The 19,906-nt window shown below is 40.8% G+C and overlaps 1 protein-coding gene across 3 annotated transcripts in view; it reads right to left on the reverse strand.

Moving 5' to 3' along the window:
* The window catches only part of TASP1 (taspase 1), a 167,344-nt gene that overhangs the window by 20,419 nt on the left and 127,019 nt on the right, over window positions 1–19,906 (reverse strand). For all 3 annotated transcript variants that reach the window (XM_074989366.1, XM_074989365.1, XM_074989363.1), the window contains 2 exons: window positions 8,872–8,982; window positions 1,497–1,570 (listed from right to left, as the gene is read on the reverse strand). In XM_074989366.1, coding sequence (XP_074845467.1) covers window positions 1,497–1,570; window positions 8,872–8,982 — 185 coding nt within the window. The remainder of the gene's footprint in view (window positions 1–1,496; window positions 1,571–8,871; window positions 8,983–19,906) is intronic.

Consider the following 19,906-nt stretch of genomic DNA (forward strand, 5'->3'; position numbering starts at 1 on the left):
CAGGGAAATGAACAGAACTGGCAGCAGCTCCTGCGGCTGCCACACCACCCCCAGATTTCCCTTTCCTCCAGGTAATGAGGGGTGAGGAGAGGAAGGAGGAGATGAGCATGGGAGTCTTATGATGGGGATGGGGCAAATCCATGGGGGGGAGCCTCACATGCCCCCTCCCCTCGCACTTAGCTGGTGTGTCCTCTTCCTCCCAAGCCAGCAAGAACTTTTGTTTACTTTCTCCACGGACACTACTACAGGTTGAACTTCTCTAACCCGGCACCCTTGGTGCCTGACCATTGCCCAAAGAGACAATTTGTCAGACCACAGGTCAATGTTGTCTAGCACATTACCAAAACTTCCACTGCTTATTGGGCTTTTAGAAGACATTTAGGGGTAAATTACAGCTAAATAACAGTACAGAACACCAAGCACCAGGACTGGTGACTGGAAACAAACTTTATGGGACAACAGGAAACTTAACCACACCAACGATAAATGGTAGTCGAGCTAACTACTATCATTCCAAATTATGGATGTTGCTGGACTACAGAGTTCCAGATTAGAGATGTTCACCTTGTACAGCCTTTCCTGTAAATGAATGGCAACAAACTACAGATACAAGGCACCTCTCTATACCACACACACACTGGCAGTTGTTCCAGTATAGCTACATCTGTCCTCAAAAAAGATCACACCCCAATCAAATCTGTACAAAACCACCACAGACCTTGTGCCTTACGTTTCTGAGAAAGGTGTTACTTCTCCTATCTGTGAGACATTGTGCACACCTATAAAAACCAGAAATAATGGTCACCAGAAACAACAAAGAGAGGAAATTCAATGTGATTGACGATAAAATATCCAACACTATGTGCTATATAGAACAGTATAGATTTAGTAGACTTAGTTAAGCAAGGCTTTAATAGTACAAGAATGTGAAGGACATGTCCTTGTAAAAGTCAAAGTTGTTCGTACCCCCGATGAACAGAAGTAGGGGGGTCTCACCACTATGTGCACAAATCTAAACTATCAAATGAACACAAGGCAACAAATGAACAAGAGTGGCAAACTGACAGACACACACACACAATCTGTATACTCAGATTCAGGAGACACACTAAATTATGCACTGATTCATAATATGCGGGTAGCTTTGTGTGGGTCTACACAGGCACAAATCTTTGAAATGGCCATGCTAATAGCCATTTTGAAGATTGCTAATGAGGCGCTGAACTGAATATTAAATAGCGGCGCGGCTACACAGGGTTTTTTTTCGAAAGGACCCCACACCTTTCAAAATCCCCTTATTCCACTCACCCTCTCTTTTTCATTAATTTATGCTTACAACTTTTCCTTCCAAACCTTTAGAGATGTGTGATCCTAAAGATATTCAAGGAGCAGAAAGTGCTTCATCAATGGCAAGGTTGTACGTAAATGAGCAATTCAAAATAAAACTAAAGCCACTGTAGAAGTTTTTAGGATACAGTCTATTTCTTATGGATTACCTTAGCTTTGCCATCCTGTGCCGACATATATCCTACACACATGCTCTCTGTTGTGTGACTCCACAAGAATTCCACTACAAGGAAAAATATAACAAGTCACCAATGAATGCATTAATTTTAAATGCGGAAAAACTTAATTTTTACCAAAATCAGAAGTTAAAGGGACAACTCAAACCTAACTCACAGTTTAGGTTTGGTGCTTTTATTTACAAGAAATATTTACAAGACAAAAAATTTACTGTAAAAGTAGTGGTTAAGTACTCCCAGTAATATTTGCAAATCAGCACTGTAGCACTAATAACCAGAAATAAACAACATATATAGTGAAAAGTGATATGCATTTTACATACGTATTTAAGATGTTATTTGTAAACTAGGTTTGGGGGTTTTTTTCCCCAAAATGACTAGTAAAACTGACTGTTTCTTTAAAGTTAAAATTCGGACACACTTACAGAATATTACCATGCTTTATTTTTTCTCCCTTAACAAAAATTTTTGACTGTCAAAATGATTTAATCTTAGGACTGGATAATTCCTGTTTATTGTGATAGACTTTTTGCTACTCAATGTATGAAAAAGTATAATTTTTGTGACAAAAATATCCAGTGTTCCTGCTGTTCAGAGCTCAGTTTCACTAATCTCCACTATACCCAATACCTGAAGTACATTGCAGATCCTTTTAGATTACTTACCTGTTATCAAATAATGTTTTAAAACAACTAAATCTTTCTCCATCCCAAAAGAAAAAAAAAAACAGAGATACTACACATTCTTCACCTAACAAATGATGTCTGAGTTCATCAAAATGTAACGTTCAATATTGAAGACTGACTATGCTTGGCCTTGGGGTAGGTATTTAGCTCCTTTTGAACAATTAATTCCATTCCTAACTTTACCTTCCAAAGTGGAAAGAAAGGCTAGACAGGAAATACTTGGAATACAAACAGATGGATTCTGATAATTGTTATAAATAAATGTGCAAAATATTACTAAGTTTTAAGGATGTATTATCCTTTATCGTCCACCATTGTCCACTTATTGTTCAAGTGACAGGTTGTGAATTTTACTATTGCACCTTCACAGATGAGTAGCTCTGTGTTAATAACACTGTTCATTAAAAACAAAAATCCTCAACCTCCCTTGTATGTTTACTGCAGCTCTTTAAAAAAACAGTTCTAACAAAATAGCTTAGGAGAATATCCAGCATGTGACATGTCATTTCTAAAACAACGATTTGTTGCCACCTCCAAGGACAGAGAGTGCATATAAACATCCCAATGAATCTGTTATAATGGGCATCATAATTTATTCTCCATTGAAGACTAAATGTGTACACATTTAAACATACACACACCCACAGGGGAGCTACATGCCATACAGCAAAGCCATTTCCAAAGCCATTTCTCTACAGCACCAAATGGATTTTCCTTCAATAGAAATAAATCAAACCATTTGATGAATCACTGAATTAATCAATACAGAACAGTTACAGTTTACTGGATTTTGCACCTCTTTCAGCAAAAACTATAGTTAAAGTGAAATTCATCCCAGTGTAAAAGGAGCCCTCCCTTGGCACAGGAAACATTTTTAAAGACAAAGAGGCTACTCTCTTAAGTGAGGCAGGACTAACTCTCAGCCTGGGACTGATGGAATTTTAAAGCCTGAAGGAAAATCTGTCTTAGAGCTATCTCCTACATAATACAGCTTTCATTCTTCTAACTTACACATGTGACTATTCACAGTAATGAAGTGAAAAATGTACGTAAGTGTTTGCAGAAGCACTACCTAAAAGGGGATGTACTGTCTATGCTCACTGATTTATACTGAACAATGTTATTTGAATCACGCAGCTTAAAACTCTGGTTCAAAAATTCCCAAGAGCCTTACCTCCATTGATAGAACTCTGAAATATTACAATAGGAAAACTTCTTTGGAAGAATCTTTGACCTGGACTTGAGAAATTCAAGTATATTCATTTTTCCCCTATATCATTTTAAAGAACTTTCCTGAGGTAAGCCTACATACCTTAACCCTATATCCTGAAACACAGACTTACAAAAGCAAGATACATCAGTGCCCTGTGATGGTATTACATTAAGATTTATTTAAAATTGCAGACAGCCAAAGTGATTATTTAGTACCAGCAAATTTACTCCACACTTGCTTGGACAAGATGGGGAGAGGGAGGAGTTTTCATATCTTAAGCACTGATTTAGCTGTGTCAAAACAAAGCGTTCATTCTCCATTTTATCTTTTTTCTGTAAGTTTTATTGAAGGAGTGGCCAACACATGGCCCGTGGGCCAGAATCCAGCCCATGGAGCCAGCAGCAGCACCATTTTGAAAACTGGCTGTGGGACGTGGGGTTGGCAACCTGCGGCTCTGGAGCTGCATGTGGCTCTGGATGCTGCTGCACTGACTCCTACTCCAGCTCCCTGCCCCGCTGCCCTGGAATAATGGAACTCAATTTAATTGATTTAACAGCCAGCAGGAGGGATCCGTCCGTTATACCAATTAAATTGAGTTCCATTATCTCAGTGCAGCAGGGCTGCACATGGGGGAAGGGAGTAGTAGGGCTGAGGGGAGCCATGCTGAGGAGGCAATGGAGGCCTGGCGGAGGTGTAGCGGGGCAGCGCACGGAGCTCCTATGTAAGGTAGGTGAGGGACAGTTTGGGGCTGAGAGAGGTTAAGCTTGGGGGCGAGAAGAAGTGGTTTGGGGCTGAGAGGTGATAAGTCTGGGGATGGGAGCGGCAGTTTTGGGGCTATTTTTGTGTTCGGCCCCTGGAACACATGAAAAAATTGCCATGCGGACCCAATGAATAGAGGTTGGCCACGCCTGGTTTATTGGGAAGCAATCCTATTTCACGTTCATCCTGTTTTTCTGGCTCATCTTTGTTCAGACACTTTCAACATTCACCCAGTTTTGTGAATTTTGAGGTCTGTACTTGATTTAGTGATTTCTCCCTTTTCTGTTTGGTTTTATGATAAGAAAGCCCATTCCAGGCACATCCTGGTTTCCTGGCACAACCAAACCCTCATGTTGCTTTAAGTTATACTAAAAGGAAGCTGTACAGTGAATTTTGTGGTCCTGTATCTTACCATTTAGGATGAGATTTGATCAAGCAGACAAACTCTACAATGTATAGTTGTCAGTCAATGTGTTCATAACAACTCAGTTAATATTGCAGATAATTAGATACGCAGAGGGCAAAATATTCTTAATACAAATCTAAGGCTACATGCTCATCTTGATACAAAGTGAGCTACAGATATAAATTGCCACTAGACACACATGACCAGGGAGTGTATGATTGCTTGGCATTACTGACTTGTAATGTGAAGTATGCCAAGTTCTTACAAACTGCATATAATCCTACTATTAATTCCCTCGGTATTTGTGTTGTGAAGAGTAAACTGCACTTACGAGTCCTTGCATAAGTTCAGCACTGTTCAAGCTTGACTTGCAAATTACACAGTATTTTAACAGCTTTGACTTTTTAATGATTAAATAACAAGTGGCCTGATTATCGAGGGTTCTGAACCTACAGAGGTACCACTGATATCACTGGGAGGGATGATAAGTCATTGGGAAAACTGGGCTATAAATACATTAAAATGGTAAAAATTAAGAAAAATGCCTCCTATTCATTCAATAGCTGTCCACGAATAATATCAACACTAAGGAACTATTATGTGCGAAAAGGCCCTCCTCCCCTCAAAAAACCCTCCCCATGTCCCTGTATGTTCCACTGTTCCTCTACATCCAATACAGTGCCAGAAGAACTGCAAGGATTCATTCGTGGATCTCTGGTTTCCTGGGATAGCAAGGCTTGGAAAATGTGATAAGGGAAGTGTGTTCCGCTGTTACGAAAGTGAGACCTCTTTGGCCGGCTGAAGACTATTAGATGACAACAAATATCTTGGAGCATTCATGGATGAGATAATATCTTCTATGGGACCAACTTCTCTGAGTACCTCATTATCCCTTCTAATCCTCTGATTCTGGGATGCTCTTGGTGAGAGAAACAAGTGTTCAAACCGCACAGAGCTCTTCAGGTCTGGGAAAAGTACTAAGACTATGCCTGTACTAGACAGCGTACAGAGGCAGCTGTGTTGCTGTACGATCCCTCATGTAGCTGTTCTATGGTGATGGAGGGAAGGTTCTCTTGCCAGCACAGCCCTCTGCACATGACCATTAATATGCCAATGAAACTTGTGTTGCTCAGGGTGTATTCAAGGTGAAGTGGCTTGTTATTACCACAGTACTCCCAGGCCAGAAAGGGAATTTAGTGGGTTATGGACTGTTGTAACAATAAACAAACTAGATTTAAATTAAGAATTTTAGCATCTATCAAAAACAACGAGAAGTCCTGTGGTATCTTACAAACTAACATATTTTGGAGCATAAGCTTTCGTGGGCAAAGACCCGCTTCGTCAGCTGAATTTGACAAAGCGGGTCTTTGCCCTCAAAATCTTATGCTCCAAAATATCTGTTACTCTATAAAGGTGCCACAGGACTTCTTGTTGTTTTTGAAGATACAGACTAACACGGCTACCTCTCTGATACTCAGCATCTACCAAAGTGATGAATGAAAGCTACCAGACTCATCTTCTGAGCAAGTTGTACAGGTTCCCTTGCAGCTGTGTGCTATTTATGTTAAATTCTCTTTTCAACTTCGTATTTAGCACCTCTTAGCCCTACAAAATTAGTTTGGTAAAAATATGTTGTTTGTGGTGTGAATAATCCACACTCCTGAGTGATATACTTATATCAGCCTAAGCTCTGGCATAAACAGCACTATCTCAGTGGGAGAACAAATACTGTTCTCACAGATGTGGAGTCATTAAGCCAACAGCAGAGCTCTCTGCTCAGTTTAGAGCATCTTCACTACAAGTGCTACAGCCGCACGGATGTAAATTTGTGGTGAAGGCCTGCTCTCTGTTCCTTTCCCAGATTTGAAGAACAGAATGTCGGGATATTGTTCAGGAGAAGCTGTGGGAAGGCCTATGATGTGTTACAGGCAGAAAATCAAAATGGTGGCTGGAGACAAGGACTACAAGGATGAACAGAGAAGATGGACAGTTAAAAAAACAAACTGCTCATGTTTGCAACAGGAAGTTCCCGTTTGAATCATTGGGAGGCTGGTTATGCCTTGACTATCTTTAATCTCCACTCCATCTTCAGTGTTTAGGTGGCTCCACTTCTTTCTTTTTATCCATATGACTATAGAATCGTTTACCATTAGTTTTAGTTTCCTTTCCAATTCTCTTTGGCTTTGGGAGGTTCTCACTTTTCCCTTACACTTTCTAAGCTCCAAGAGGTAGCACACACCCTGTTGATCCTTCTCTTCTTCCATTCCTTAGAGACTTTTGCTTTCTTTTAATAGCCTGTTTGAGATACTCACTCATCCAGTTTGGTCTGAATTCTTCCAGGCACATGTTCCCCCTCTAACTAATTCCAAGCCTCCTCCATATTCAGATCCTTGAGTTCTTGAGTTCAATTGACTTCTCTAAATAATTCCCTTAATTTTTTTCAAGTTTGTCCTTTTGTAATCAAGGACTCTAGCTGCACACCTATTTTTGTTTATTTTCCCAATTAGTTTAAAGTGAATTAGCTCATGGTACCAAGACCAGTGCAAATTCCCCTACTCAAATGAGTTTTTGATGGGAGAAATGCAGTAATAGCAGAAAGAGAATGACTCATCTTGTCTGTGTGACATCAGCCTGGGGGCACAGCAGGTGTGAAGTTCACAAAGCAGACTGAGTAGTTAGGCATTTCAGGAGCAAGCATGTATTTGCAGTGCGTTTTTTGTGCTGGTACTTGCTGGTACTGAGTACTGGCACCTCAGAAGCTCCAGCTGTAAGACTGGGTGGGGAGGGGCAGGGAGCTGTTTGAGTACCTGCTCCTCTTTACCTTTTTTTTTTTTTTGTTAAAAGAAAAACAAAAACTGTGTAAATGTCAGTTCTGTGGCTTATGAGGATGGATTTTCATAGGAACAGCAAAAGGAATTTCTGACTCTCTAATAATGACTCTCTGCCAAATTGCCAGATTTCAAGTTCATGTTCCAAGTCATCATACAAAGGGGTCTGCAACCAAAATAGCTAGAAGAGTCAATTTTTTCAAACTCAGTTACATACTCAATACTTCAAGAGCTGCGATGCATGTGAGTATGAGACAGTCCTTAATAAATAGTGTCAAGCCGTACTTTTTGTCACCCTATTTTAAGAACAGAGAACACACCATGATTTGTACCAGTTAGAAAGCTGTTACCTCCATCTCCAAGCTTTACCTGCCTCAGCCCCCAAATCCACCCTCCTAACACCAAGCATTACCCTGCCTCCTGCAAACCCACCCCTCATACCCCGGTTTAACCCCTCTCACTCTCAAACCTGTCCCACCTTCCTCCGGTTTAACCCGTATCAGCCCCAAACCTGCCTCTCCTTCCCCAGGTTTAACCTGTATCAGCCCCAAACCCACTCCCCCATCCCCAGGACTAACCTGCCTCAGATGATGAGCTCCACATGCTGCTGCTGCACCTCCATGGTTGTCGCCTCCCCCCACCCTGACCTTCTGAGAGTGGCTGCACAGCTGCAGCAGGGGCAGACTCAGCCACACTTCTCCCCCACTCTCCCGTTCACTTCCCGCACCTGCAGGACAGCTGGCTCCCTGCCCTGCCACCACTGAAATAATGGAACTAGAATTAATTGGTTTAACAGCCATATCCCTCCCCTGCCAGCTGTTAAAGCATTTAAATTTAGTTGCACCATTTCAGCCACAGCAGGGCAGGTAGCCACAAGAGGAGTCAGAGGCAGCAGCATCTGGAGCCACAAGTGGCTCCTTAAGGAGCCTCAGGTTGCTGACCCCTGATCAAACACATTTTGGTCTCCAAGAATGAAGAAGTAAACATTCTTACGTAGCACATCTTGGCATACATTGCACTAAGCAGCTTTTAACTGCAGATGTACACCCATAGATCTTTCTTGACCAGAAATGTGATGCTCTATATTGGGAGAAAGTGTTTAAAATGTTATAAATAAATAATCCGAGCAACTAAAATGAAAATGTGACTATTATCTACACACTGTCTAAAACTGGCTCTGGCTCCATAAACCAATACAGATCATATTTAAGTTCAAAATGACAATTTAAGAGACACAGTCTCGCCTCTACTTTTGAAAATAGAATATTTACAACTTCCATTCTGTCCCTCCGCCTGAGCATTCCTGTATTTCAGTGGTAGAAGTGTATCTTTTATGCTAAATGGACCTACTTATGACTTTCAGTTGACAGTAGTACATGATTTTTATTTCACCCCTTCCTCGATTTGTAAGTTTAGCTCCTCCTGGTCACAAGAAAACTATACAAGATCTTCTTACCTAGTAGAGTCTGCTTTTCTTGTAAAGAACCAGGGTCTGCAGAACATCTGCAAGATCGAAGAACTATCACTCCTCCGAGTACACCATCTTCACTGGCCAGAAAAGGTGAGCCTATGTAAAATTGGGAGGGATGGAGTTGTTACTTACAAAAGGATGTTTTTATAATTTGCCTTCCCCGCCTCCCCCTAAAACTTGCCACCAAGGGCAAAAAAGCCAAGTCATGATAATGATAATGGTTTTATATAAATGTAATAACTGCCAGTATTTCTGATGACTAAACATTGTACTCACTTAACAGGTCAGGCAGACTTAGGGTCTCCCTTGTCTACCTGGAACTGCCAAGGCAGGTTTAGCATAAATGGCTGAATATTCATTTTCTTCTTCAGAATGGAAATACAACCAGATTAAGGGATAAGAACATATATAAAAACACTTGACTGAAAAGTTTTGAACAGCTTCTCAAGGTCATTTTGTATCTTCTTGCTTGACTGTCTGGTGCACAATCACGAAGCTCTTATTTACTGCCACAGAATATATTTAAAAAAGTAATTAGACCCAGCCTTTAATATAAATGTTTTTAGTAATGAAATAGTTTGATTTCAAAGTGTTGATCCTGAAGACCATTGGATTTCAGTGGAAGTTGCAGGTGCTCAGAGGCCCAATTCTCTTCCCCATGAAATTAAAGTTGAGCCATCAATTTCAGTTGGGACAAGGTCATCTCAAATTGTGACACACAGTATCCTGTGGCTTAAGAAGGATTGTCACACCTGAGGAGACCACACAGGCTAAACCAAACTGATATTTGATCGAACTACATTTACTCCAAGAAGTCAGGGAATTCTTAAATTATTAAGTTTATTCTCATTTGTGATTATTCTCACACTGCTGACAACCTGTTCCACCCCCGACTCCCACAAAAAAACAAAAAGCTTCAGTAACATGTAGTTAAGGTGGCAAGCTCTCGAAGGTACCTTCCAGAAAAGGAAAGCTGTGCTGGGAAACCAAGAAATGTGGAATTTTGGTCCCCTTACAGGAAAGTTTTATGATTGCAATAAAATACACCGGTGATACAAAGTTGAGAAACGCAGTGTTCAAGCGACACTTAGGCTACACCACCTTAAGTCTGCCAACTTTCATCCCTGCCCAGAGGAATCTATATGGAGCATGCTTTAATGTGATGCTATTCCAAACAGCACTATACTAATGTATGTTAGGGAACCTTAAGTGTGCACCAAGATGACCAACAACAACCAATTAAAGCGTAACACTTTATTACACCTTAGAAATTACTGCCATAGGGAACACTGCCCCACCATACAGCACGCTCTTAAGTTTCAACATTGGTTCACAATGAGTAGCGTCTATAGTCCCATTCAGACTTCAGGCTCAAATGTGGTAAATGTTGTGCAAAGTCATTGATAATATCTAAACCCTCAAAGTTACCAACTCCTCCACCTCTCCGTTCAATTCATCATAATTGGTTGCTAATTCCTATTCAACATAATTGGCTGCCAATATAATTAAATCATTCAATGTATTCAGATACTCTGTCAGCATTTGTCTTACAAGAATTGACTTAATATGTTCTCTAACTTTCCTTTGAGGTATGTTGCATAAGTCTAATCCACATCAGGTGTGTGCATGCCCAGGAAACAATACTCAGAAATTTCTCCATTAGGGCCTCTTGTCAGGACAGAGCATGCATCTTTAGCACTCTTGTGCTCCAGTGCAATGATATAAATAGCAGAGCTGCCCCCAATCCTCCTTAATTTCTTCTTACTGCTAGGGACTTTGACTCGGAAGGGAAAGACAGTGGGTCATAGAATGGACACGTGCAACATTTCTTGAAGAACGACAGTCATAGAACAGTTTAGTAACCATTTATCTTTCCTTTGTGTGAAGGTACCTGAGCAAGGAAAGCTGAGGAGTTTCAAGGGCTATCAGCACCAAGTGGTTCTCACAATCCAGCAGTTTCTGCATTGAGGATGTTAGCATCTCAGCATGGACGCTCCTGTAGGCTCACAGGGAAGAAGCTGAGGTTGGTGTCAGGGAGCCACACTGACATACTATCTCCTATATCCAATGTTCTGCTAGTAGATGGTGTTGAAGATCTCAGTCCTCCCCCATTTGAGCAATGCCCTATTTCTTTGGCACAGGAGACAGAGATTAGTGCCTTCCCTCTGACAATCTCCTTTGGGGAGGGATGGAGACAACACAATGTCTGTGGGGACATTCCTTGCCAAGGTCAAAATATTAGGTGCCTGCACTAAGCAAGAAAGCACTGGTATTGGATCTGGAGTGGTCTGCAGAAGATTGTGTGCATGTTGTAAAATGAAAGCCTTACTTTGCAGTTCAATAGTTTCTGTAGCGTTAATAAAAGGATGAACTGCTTTTTAATGATGTGTTTGATGTAGTACTAAGCAGGCTGAGAACTCTGAACTACTGCAGAAAGTCCAGTTATGTACTATGCATGCTTATGGGAAAATGTTAAAACTTTTTGTCTACAGTGCCATTTTTTTTTGGTTTGAAAGGAATATTTTCCTACTATTCCCCTGCAGGTATGAAATTCTGATTTTTTTTTTTGGGGGGGGGATGTTATTGTCTAAATGAAACCACTGACGCTCCTCTTAGCTAGAGCAATTCAAAATGCTATAATGTTATAATTCAGTGGAACACAGCAGTCAAACCCAGTTCCGCATGATTATAGCGCCCTGGGTGGTGCTGTAAAATATCAAGCTGCAGGACAAGTGACTTTAATCTGACAAAAGCAACAATACTTTACAAATGTACTGTCGGTGCATCTCATTTTTATGTGACTAACAGAAAGTGGCATTTGCTGGGGACAGAGTTAATGCTAGCACTAGCACAGTTAAGGCACAGCTGGTGTTGTAACAAATCATTCAATATATAACAACATTTCCAAGTTGCTTTACTATGTTTTTAAACTGCCCGTATTGTGAATCACTGACAGGACGGATTTACTCGAAACAGTAAATTTTTGAATATGCACCAGGTAAAGCCCCATTTTGCAATGTAAATGATGTGTTTGCATGTCTGCTTTCTGCACATGCTAATTGACTTACTTTCAAAATTTTTAGAGTCTAGGATTGAAAATTTAGAAAAATAATGGTCATATTTTAAAATGTAACTGTTACGTAGTTTTGCAAAGCCCTCAAAAAATGAAGTGTCAGAAAATGGGTAGCACAACTATGCTCAAATTTTGCTGTTAGATCAATGTGACCACATTACCTTAAATAAAAGTTCCCCGTGAATATCTGACAATCGCGTTTACCTCATTGATATTGATTCTGTCAACAATGCAGCATCCTTAACGACTAACTAAAATGGGAGTTGAAAGTTCAGTAACATGCCAGGAGATGCTCGGTGCCTGCCAGAACTGGACCCTTAATGCAATATGCATTACACAAAAATGTGCTTCCCCTCATCCACCACCCAGTGGCGTTTCACATTGAAATAAAATAGATTGTGTTGTTTCAAATTACTAAAACTGGTTGACACCTCTTCCGTCTAAAGAACAGTTTCATTTACTAGTCATTACAACATTGGTCACTGGACCATCTGCAAACAATTAAAAAAACCTTTTTACACCACATAATTTAACTGGAGTTAAAATACTGTAAAAATACTGTACAATACAACCACATACAAATACCTAGCTAGTCATTACAATTCAATATGGAAGAATTTAGAGTTCTCCTTTTAGAAATCAGAACCTTGTTCGGTTTATTTTGATTTGGCAAAGTAAAAAATGTCTGATATTCACAGACATATTGTTGAACCTTGATTTAAAAGTGGCACAGAAGCAAATATTTAAAAACTGAAGACAGGGCTGGTCAGTGCTAAGTGAAGATTGGTTGGTAGTAAAGTGTTATTGTGATAGTAACAAAGGTTACCTAACCCTGTATAGCATATTAGCAGGGCCAATACAGCACATAACATTCTTGTGCTTTCAGCTGGGAGTTAATCATTCACTGTTGAGAAATTTGCATCCTTCAGCACTAAACCGGTTTTCGAAAGAAATGTTTGCCAATAAAGCCAGCCACACATGCCTTTACTTGCCCACATAATTTCACTGTTATCTGCATATAGAATTGTTATCCATCAGCTAACCAAACTTTGAGAAACATAAATAATTGATAAAAAGTCGTATTCCTGCTTAGTAAGAGCCCCAGTTGTAGATTTCCTTCCTTGTTATAGAATTAGTGCCAAACATTTAATGCTACATTTCCCTAGACCCTTTTTATTTTCATAGGGATTTTCTAGAACTTACTTGGAGCCTCAAAGTTATAATACATTCCTTCACCCCAAGTACACTTATTGGCCTGCAAATTAAGCAGGAAACAGGAGGAGAAATAGTATGTTTAGGTTTTTTTTTTTTCCCCCACAAAAACCTGCACTGAGTTGTCAGAATTTAAAAATATAATGATTACACCATATGAACTATTATAGTACAAGTTCCAAACTGGTTTTCATTAGCTTTTAATTCACTCATGTTGCATTTGAAAAAAATTGCCTTTAGGTTTACAGTTTTCCGTTTTCAATATGTGCCCAAAATATGATATTTAAAAAAAAAGTTTGGCAACAAAATAGGTTAGCTGATTTGGGGTTCTTGGAAAGCAGAACAAAACAAGGAAACAAAACAGTTTTCCTCACTGAGGGGGGAAGAAATTAAAAGATGTCTGAACTTGGAAGCTCCTACATGCTTTATAAATTATTTTAAAATAATACAAAAATATTTAAAAATGGGTACGTGTGGTTGAAAAATTTCCTTTAGCTGAAAGAGCCATTCTAAATTTCTGCCCCACACAGTTATGCATGCCTAGCTATGTTCCAGTCACTATCTTGCAAAATTTCTCTATATGCTTAACTGTAAACATATGGATAGTCTCATTGTCTTAAAGCTAAACTAATAATTGCAAGACCGGGTCCTCCGTGCAGGCTAGTTCAATGATCTTAAATAGGTCAGAGAGCTTTGTTTGAATTTTGTACAAATCCTGAAGTTAACTTCAAATCTGCTCCCTCTGTGCTATTTTCAATTTTCTATTAAGTTTTCTTAAAATCTAGAGAATTAAATACATTAACATGGCTTTTTGCAACAATAAGCTTGGATCCTTAATGTAACAGCAACCAGCAACTACACGATTTACAGTTCAAACAGCAGAAGAAATTGGGCAGCATTATACATAACCTTGCTCTTTTTGCTCTTATGGCTTTACATATTACACACCGACATGCTGCAAAAGACAAAAGATATGCAACTCAGTGTACCAGTAGTTACATGTCAGCTATCCCAGGAAGGCCCTTGGAACGGCTCTACATTTATTCTGTGCAGGTTGAAACTCTCTAGTCTGGCACCTTCTCAGGACCTTACTGATGCCCAACAAGAGAATTCGCTGAACCATGGGAGGTCAGTTTTGTTCAGCAGCATTACCAACACTTCCACTGTTTACTGGGCTCTGAGAAGAGGCAAATTACAGCTAAACAGCAGCACAGAACACTGAGAGCCAGGACTAGTGTGTGTAAACAAACTTTACAGAACTATGGAAAACTTGGCCATGCCCATGGTTAAGTGGTCATCCAGCTAACTAAAATCATGCTGGATTATGGATGCTGACAGACGAGACAGTTCCAGATTAGAGAGATTCAACCCGTATTACAGCGCGGCTTTTTAGAGGCTCCAAACAAAATCAGGGCCCCATTCTAATAGGTGCCGAACAAACGGATTAAGGGACAATTTGAGAAGTTTACAGTATGGACAGACAAGACAAAAGGGAGAGAATAGAAGTACTCTCCCCATTGTGAAAGCTGGGAATGGAGGCAAAATATATTTACTGATTTGTCCAGGGTCACCCAAGTCGTCTCTGGCTAAAGCCAAGAATTGTGGCCAGCTCTCTTCAGTCCAGCATTTAAGTCAGAAGAGGGGGGGAAGGGTTGTACCAATAACACTCCTCCTGTTGATATCCACAACACGTAGCTGCACCCGTAGAAAATTAACGTAAGAAACGCTAGCATACAGGTAAGGCCTGTGTTCAAGTTTCTTCAGTAGAATACATTTCTAGCCAAACTGACAACCCAAAACTGACCAGGACAAGCACTACCACGTACGAAATAAGGGATCACTGAAATATAGTATTTCTGCAGCTAGTAGGAAGTTTAGCATGTTTCACAGTTATTCTGAAAGCTATTCTTTTACAATTTTTGGTAGAGTTTTAAATCTTCAAATCCACTTTATCTGCTGCAAGTTACACATTATTACTGTACATGTCTAAAACAGAAAAACGACCCTCTTTACTGCATCTCATACACGAAAGGAGGGTGAAATAGTTAAAAGTGATTAAGAGTGGAGGTTACTTACTTGTGACACCTCTACATTAGCTGCTGGGAGTGGGCCACATCCTCCCTGATTGAATTTTATCTTCTCAACTCGGGCCTTGCTCTAGACTGGAACTCCCTTCTTTTCATGAGCCTGCATAATTAGACCTGTCTCCGGAACCTCCACTACATTGCATCTGACAAAGCAGGTCTTGGCCCACAAAAGCTTATGCTCTAAAATATCTGTTAGTCTATAAGATGCCACACGACTTCTCATCATTTTTACCTGTTACTGGAGGTTCTTTCATATATGTGGTCCCTATTTGTATTCCTTTGAGTTTAAATCTGAACCATGCTTCCAGAGCCAAAAATTTTCAGAGTCATACCGTCCATTGGCTCATGCATGTGCCCTGATCCACTTCAGGGTTTTGTCCAAGATGGTAAAGGACAAGACAGACCGAACCTGCTCTCATTTCCTTCACCTCTGTGAGGCAAGAAATCTGAAGCAGAGATGAAGGAGGGAAGGATCACACATCTCAAAGAACTCTCAATTACAGACAAGTAACCTCCTCCTCCACTTCCTTGAGTGATGGTCCATATGGTATTCCGCTGAGGATGATTAATAAGCAATAACTAGTTAGGAAAAGGGTCTGAGGAAGATGATACATCCATGGAACAGCCACGCTGAATGAGGCAGCCATCTCAAAGTCTTGTACCAAGGTGCAATGGGAAGAAAAGCTATGTACCAAACTCCACATGACTGCCACAACTATTTCTGGAAGATGCACATTGTGAAGGGCAGTCAAAGTTGATGTTTGCACATGCATGGAGTGGGCTCAGAAACCAAGTACTGTAGAGACTCCTGATAAATCAATAAAACATAAGCTCACTTGGAAATCAGCAGATTGGAGATGTCTTGCCCCTTAATCTTTTCCAATATATCAATAAACAGTCTGGTAGACTTCCTAAATGACCTAATCCTCTGCAGGTGAAAACCAGGGCTCCATGGATGCCTAGGGAGTGAAGGTGCCATTCCTCTGCTAAGATGTATGGCTCTGGAAAGAAGGCAGATCACCATTTGGGTTGGCAGAGGTGAAAGTGGAAAGCAACTTTTGGCAGAAACTTGGGTTGCAAACATAGGGAAATACTGTCCTGATTGACCGTGGTAAAGGGGGTGTGACAGGTTTGGTCATAGAGACCACCTTGAGACTGTCACCTGATGGGCTGGTCATACACTGAGTCTGCATACTTGCCCTCAGGACACCTCACAACCCTTTTCTTCTGGGCAAGAATCTCTGGTCTCCTCCAACAAAGGCAGAGTTTGGGTCACATCCTGCCACAGAGCAACACAGACACTGAGAGCAGCTCTGCTCTGGGAAGTCCACAGGGACCTGATACAGCACCCATAGGCTCAGCTCCAGTGGAATCAGGAGTCCAGATAAATCCATCTGTCTCTGCGTAAAAGTTTTATACAGTACAAGCTCATAAGTTGTTCATTCCCCTTATCAATGAAAGATACACACAGTTCTTTTCTCCACTTCCAGTAACAAGTATTTACATGGATGAAATAATAACAAGATATTTTATTAAACATAAAAAGTAAGGTTTAAGTGGCTGAAAGTAACAAACAGATAAAAGTAAGTTACTTAATAAAACAAAACATACCAGCTGAGCTTAATACTCTAACAATAGTTTTAATTTTCTTTTCTCACAAGCTAGGCAACCTCCTAGCTTGGGCTTGATCCTTTCCCCTAGTCAGTCTTAGGTGTTTCCAGCAATCATCTATGGGGTAAGCATGAGGTGTCTTGGAGTCGGGTCACTGCTAGCTCCTGAATTGTTTGGTTCTATGCCGATAAATAGAATTTGCACAAGGTGGGAATCCTTTGTGTTCGGCTTCAACCCTTTCACCCCTTCCCTCATTGAAAAGTACCATATCCAAAATGAGTTCCAGCATCAAGTGACCTTGCCACTTGTCTTGGCAGAACCAATCACAGTCCAGGCTCCCAGGAAAGCAAGACTATTCACAGATCATCGTATTCAGTAATGGGCCATTAAGTTCCTTGAATACCGATAATGGTATTCACTAGCACATCAAGGTACATAAACAGGTTTATACCTCATATTTCTAACTTCAAATATAGGAATGATACATGCATACAAATAGGATATACACATTCAGGGGATTACAAGCTCCTCCATGCTAAGTTACATGCAATATTTGGCATAAGGCATTTCTGAATTAGACATATTCATATTCAAAATATGTTTCCATGAAAACAAGGGACTGCAAAGTCACAAGTGGTCCACCACCATGCCCCCCCAATTCACTTACACTTCTCACTATAGTAAAAGCTACCAGGAAGGCAACTTTCATGGAGAGAAGAGACCGGGAGCAGGAGGCCAGAGGCTCAAAGGGTGATTTCATGAATGTTGTGAGGATAAGGCTGAACAGCCATGGTTGAGCAGGATGAGAAGTTCCTAGATGATTCTTTCAGATCCTGGCGTATGCAAAGACTAGGACTGTGGCCACACTAGCTCTCACCTTTCAGAAGGAACATGTGAATGAGGGATTTCAGAAGGTGCTAATGAGGCGCTGACATGAATATGCAGCGCCTCATTAGCATAATGGCCACTGTGTGACACTCAAAAGTGCAGCTTTCAAAATGCACACCATGCATGTAGCTGGGGGCCTTTCGAAAGGACCCCCCTGATTTCAAAAGCCCCTTCTTCCTATTTGATTTTAGGAAGCGGCTTTCGAAATCGGGGTCCTTTCGAAAGGCCCCTAGCTACACAGGTGGCATGAGTTTCAAAATCGGCACTTTTGAATTGTGTGCGGCCACCATTATGCTAATGAGATGCTGCATATTCATGTCAGTGTCTCATTAGCCTCTTCCAAAATTCCTCATTAACATGCCCCTTCCAAAAGGAGGAGACTAGTGTGGCCATAGCCTCTGTGTCCCTCCAGAGTGGGGGTGAGAAGTACAAATGGCTACTACATGAATTCTGATAGAGTTGAGAGCAAGTTCCAGCACCTTCAAGAACAGGAGACAGCTCAAGAGGAGAGGACTGCCCAGAGCCTCAGAGGCAAGACACTTCTGCTAAGCTCAGAAGTGAACTATTTCCACTTGGCTCAATAGGATTACCTCACAGATTCTTTCCTGCCACATGGAAGTATGTCTTGTACTGTCACAAAACACTCCCATTCTAGAAAAGATGTCTATCCAAAAAATGGAGTTGCCTGTTTCTGTAACTGGTACTCTTTGAGACAGGTTGCTCATGTCTGTTCAGCACAGGTGCATGCATTCGCCACATGCACTAGTTTTTTTTTCAGATAGAAGAGTGCTTTCAAAAGGAGGGTTTCCTTTCAAAGGAACCCCATGCACACAGCTGCTCTGGCTTATGAAAGTGGCTCTTTCGAAAGCCAGATCATGCAGGAATATGCAAATGAGACATGAGATATTTACATCTGCATATCATTTGCATTTCTAATCAGCTGCATTTGCAGGCTCTTTCAAAAGGGAGGGGTCACACAGCTACAGCTCATGACCGGAACTTAGAGTATGCAGCATCCTTCTTGGGCCTTGAAGAAGACTTAAAGGTATGCTTATGCACATGCTTCCTTGCCTCATGACCAGGCCCTGAACAGGGTCCATAGTATTGGTACCAGTGGAATCAGACTGTTATGAGATGTGCAGTGGGATATGAGCTCCTCAAGTGCAAAGGTTAATGAACAGGCGAGGGAGGAGACTTTCCCTGGCCAGGATCCAACAATGACCTCCAGATAACTCGGTGAGGTCTTCCTTGATGAGAAGAAGCCAGCTTTTCTGTGTACGGGCCAGGAAAGAGGCAGATAACACATCTAGATGTGATGCTGGCTTCCCACAAGCAGTAAAGGCAGTGTTAGTGCTTGCTGTGGATAAAGAATGAGCAAGGACAGGAAATGGAATCTTGAACTCTAGTATCTTTGACATAATCCAATAGCTACCTGTTGGTACTGGGGAAAGAGAGACCAGCAAAACAAAATCCCCAAAAACTTAAAATCCTAAAAACAACTAGTAATACAAAAACTACTATAAAAATTACTACCTACATACAAGAATAAAGCCCTCTTTTTTGTGTGTTAGAAAATGTACCACAAGAGATGAAAGAAAGGTAGAGGCTTTGACTTGGACCCTGAGGTTGCAAATGAGGGAACAGTTGGTCTATCCTGCCCTTTACTGTCTGGGATGAAACCAGGAGGCAGACCAAGGGATACTACTCTCAAAACCTCTGGTTCCACAATATGGACCATCACTCAAAGAACATACCCTTACATGCTATGTCTGTGTACATATATGCTATATACATACGCTAAGGGAACTGGTTTCTCAGAAACTGCATAACAAGCAAGTTCTGTCTAGAAAATGAGACTGGGTAGATAACCAATAAATTTTAAGGAACTCTAATTCTTATGCAAGATTGTTAGACTACAAGAGGGTCAGCAACCTTTTCGAACAGGAATGTCAAAATATGACCTCATGATCTCTATGTACAGTCGGCATGCCAGTGATACTTTTTAAAGTCACTAACAGTCCTATGTACAACAGCTTCATTAGTAAATAATTAAGATGCAGAACTTTACCGTTTAGCTGGTGGTTGATAGCATTAGCTGGTCTTTTATTAATCCACAGGCAGCGCGGATTTGAGCAAGCTCCCAGCTCCA

The sequence above is a fragment of the Carettochelys insculpta genome, chromosome 3, assembly GCF_033958435.1.
Source record: "Carettochelys insculpta isolate YL-2023 chromosome 3, ASM3395843v1, whole genome shotgun sequence".
Lineage (NCBI taxonomy): Eukaryota > Metazoa > Chordata > Testudines > Carettochelyidae > Carettochelys > Carettochelys insculpta.